This window comes from Haplochromis burtoni, unplaced genomic scaffold, assembly GCF_018398535.1.
Source record: "Haplochromis burtoni strain Fernald_Lab_line unplaced genomic scaffold, NCSU_Asbu1 Contig_5613, whole genome shotgun sequence".
NCBI classification, from domain to species: Eukaryota; Metazoa; Chordata; class Actinopteri; order Cichliformes; family Cichlidae; genus Haplochromis; species Haplochromis burtoni.
The window spans coordinates 1-1,597 of NW_024587974.1; the positions used below are offsets into that span (position 1 = coordinate 1).

The window sequence follows — 1,597 nt, forward strand, 5'->3', positions numbered from 1 at the left end:
CCACTGAGCTTAAACGAGGGTGAAGCTCTGACTTTAACATGCCTGGCCTCTAGCAGCACCAGCCAGCACACCCATCTGTCTGTTGCCTGGTATCTCCATAAAGATGGACAGGAGGACGCTCAGCCTATCATTTCTCTGAATAGAGATTTTACACTGAGCCCAGGCCAGGGGTTTGAAAGGCGTTACCAAGCAGGTCTCATACGCTTAGATAAATGGGGAGAGGCCTCGTACAGCCTAAAGATGGCTGAGGTTGAGCCATCAGACCAAGGTAGGATCTACTGCCAGGCTCAGGAGTGGATCCAAGATCCTGATGGCTCCTGGTACATCATCATACAGAAGAATGCAGAAGAAATGACCCTGACAGTTAAAGCCACAGGTTGGAATTTTACTCAGTCGTGCTATATTTATAACACATCTTGATATTGGTCAGCACATTAAATGTACTTATCCTATAGACACCTGTGTGGATGTCTCACTGTTTTCATTTTTTGTCTTGAGTAGAGGTGGTGGAGCCATCGTCTCCGTCTCTGGCAGTGGAAATCTCAGCACAGCCGGCAGCGCTGCAGGAGGGGCAGGAGCTGATGCTGTCCTGTAATATAAACACACAGGACGTGGAGAAAAGATTCTTCTCTGTAGCATGGCTCAAGGGAAGTGTGGAGCTGGCCCGCATTGGTCCCACAGGCGTTCTCACTGTGGCACCGGAGTACAGTGTTCGACAGAAAAATGGAGAGCTCAGAGCCGCCCGGAGTGGGAACAGAGATTACCGTCTCATCTTAAAGCCTGTGAGAACTGAGGATCAGGGAGAGTATATCTGTACAGTCTGGCCTCAAGAGAGAGGCCAAGATGATACTTTTATTGAGGGAGAACCCAAAGACTCCAGCCCACAGCGGGTCAGCGTCTCAGCCACAGGTGTGTCAAAGTGAACACATATACACTCAGTTATTCAGGGGTTTAAGTCACTGTACCTTTACATTGTTTGTCTGCTCCCAAAGAGAGGAGTGAAGAAGTTGTGACAAACACTGCAGTCAAAATATCCACTTCAGCTGTTGTTATAAGTAGCTTCATTGACTACATCCACTGGTCCTACTAAAATTCACTGGACACGGGCACACACAGAGGTTGTGGCACAGTGTGAAGCACTATTAAAATTATTATGTATTAACTCAATTATCACACTCCAAAACCCACTACACTCAATTCCATCACCTCACCAGGTCCGACCTAACACCCGACCGCTTCCAGTGAATACACCAGCTGCTACCAGGAAACCTTAAATATAGCAGCAGGACCAGGGTTAAAATCACTAACACAATATCTAAAACAAAAAAATTTAAATAGGAACCATTTAAAAACTCCAGTGGATAATAATTGGCACATGACTGGAATTCGAAACAGAAGCAAGGAATAATTAGAATCACGCATAGCATTAACACATCATACACGACTGCATTGCTACAAATATGCTCAATAATTAAACATGTAAATCCCCACAGCTACAGGTTAAGGTTCTGAGGAAGGCCTTTAACATAAATTTGCATCAATAAAATAACAAAATGGGTCAAGAGGTACTTCACTAACACACTGTTTTTTTTTTTTT

At 44.8% G+C, this 1,597-nt stretch overlaps 1 protein-coding gene across 1 annotated transcript; it reads left to right on the forward strand.

Moving 5' to 3' along the window:
• Positions 1–14: 14 nt before the first annotated feature.
• On the forward strand, positions 15–1,582 carry LOC102295599 (immunoglobulin superfamily member 3). Its single transcript, XM_005953577.3, has 2 exons — positions 15–376; positions 502–1,582. Exons 1-2 carry the CDS (start codon positions 241–243, stop codon positions 921–923), a joined length of 558 nt encoding a protein of 185 aa, XP_005953639.1. The 5' UTR covers positions 15–240; the 3' UTR covers positions 924–1,582.
• The last annotated feature ends 15 nt before the right edge of the window (positions 1,583–1,597 follow it).

Bases quoted from the DNA above. Each gene is read 5' to 3' on its own strand.
- LOC102295599 (XM_005953577.3), top strand. From the start codon at position 241: ATGGCTGAGGTTGAGCCATCAGACCAAGGTAGGATCTACTGCCAGGCT. The intron at 377-501 runs GTTGGAATTTTA...TGTCTTGAGTAG, and splicing joins CCTGACAGTTAAAGCCACAG to AGGTGGTGGAGCCATCGTCT.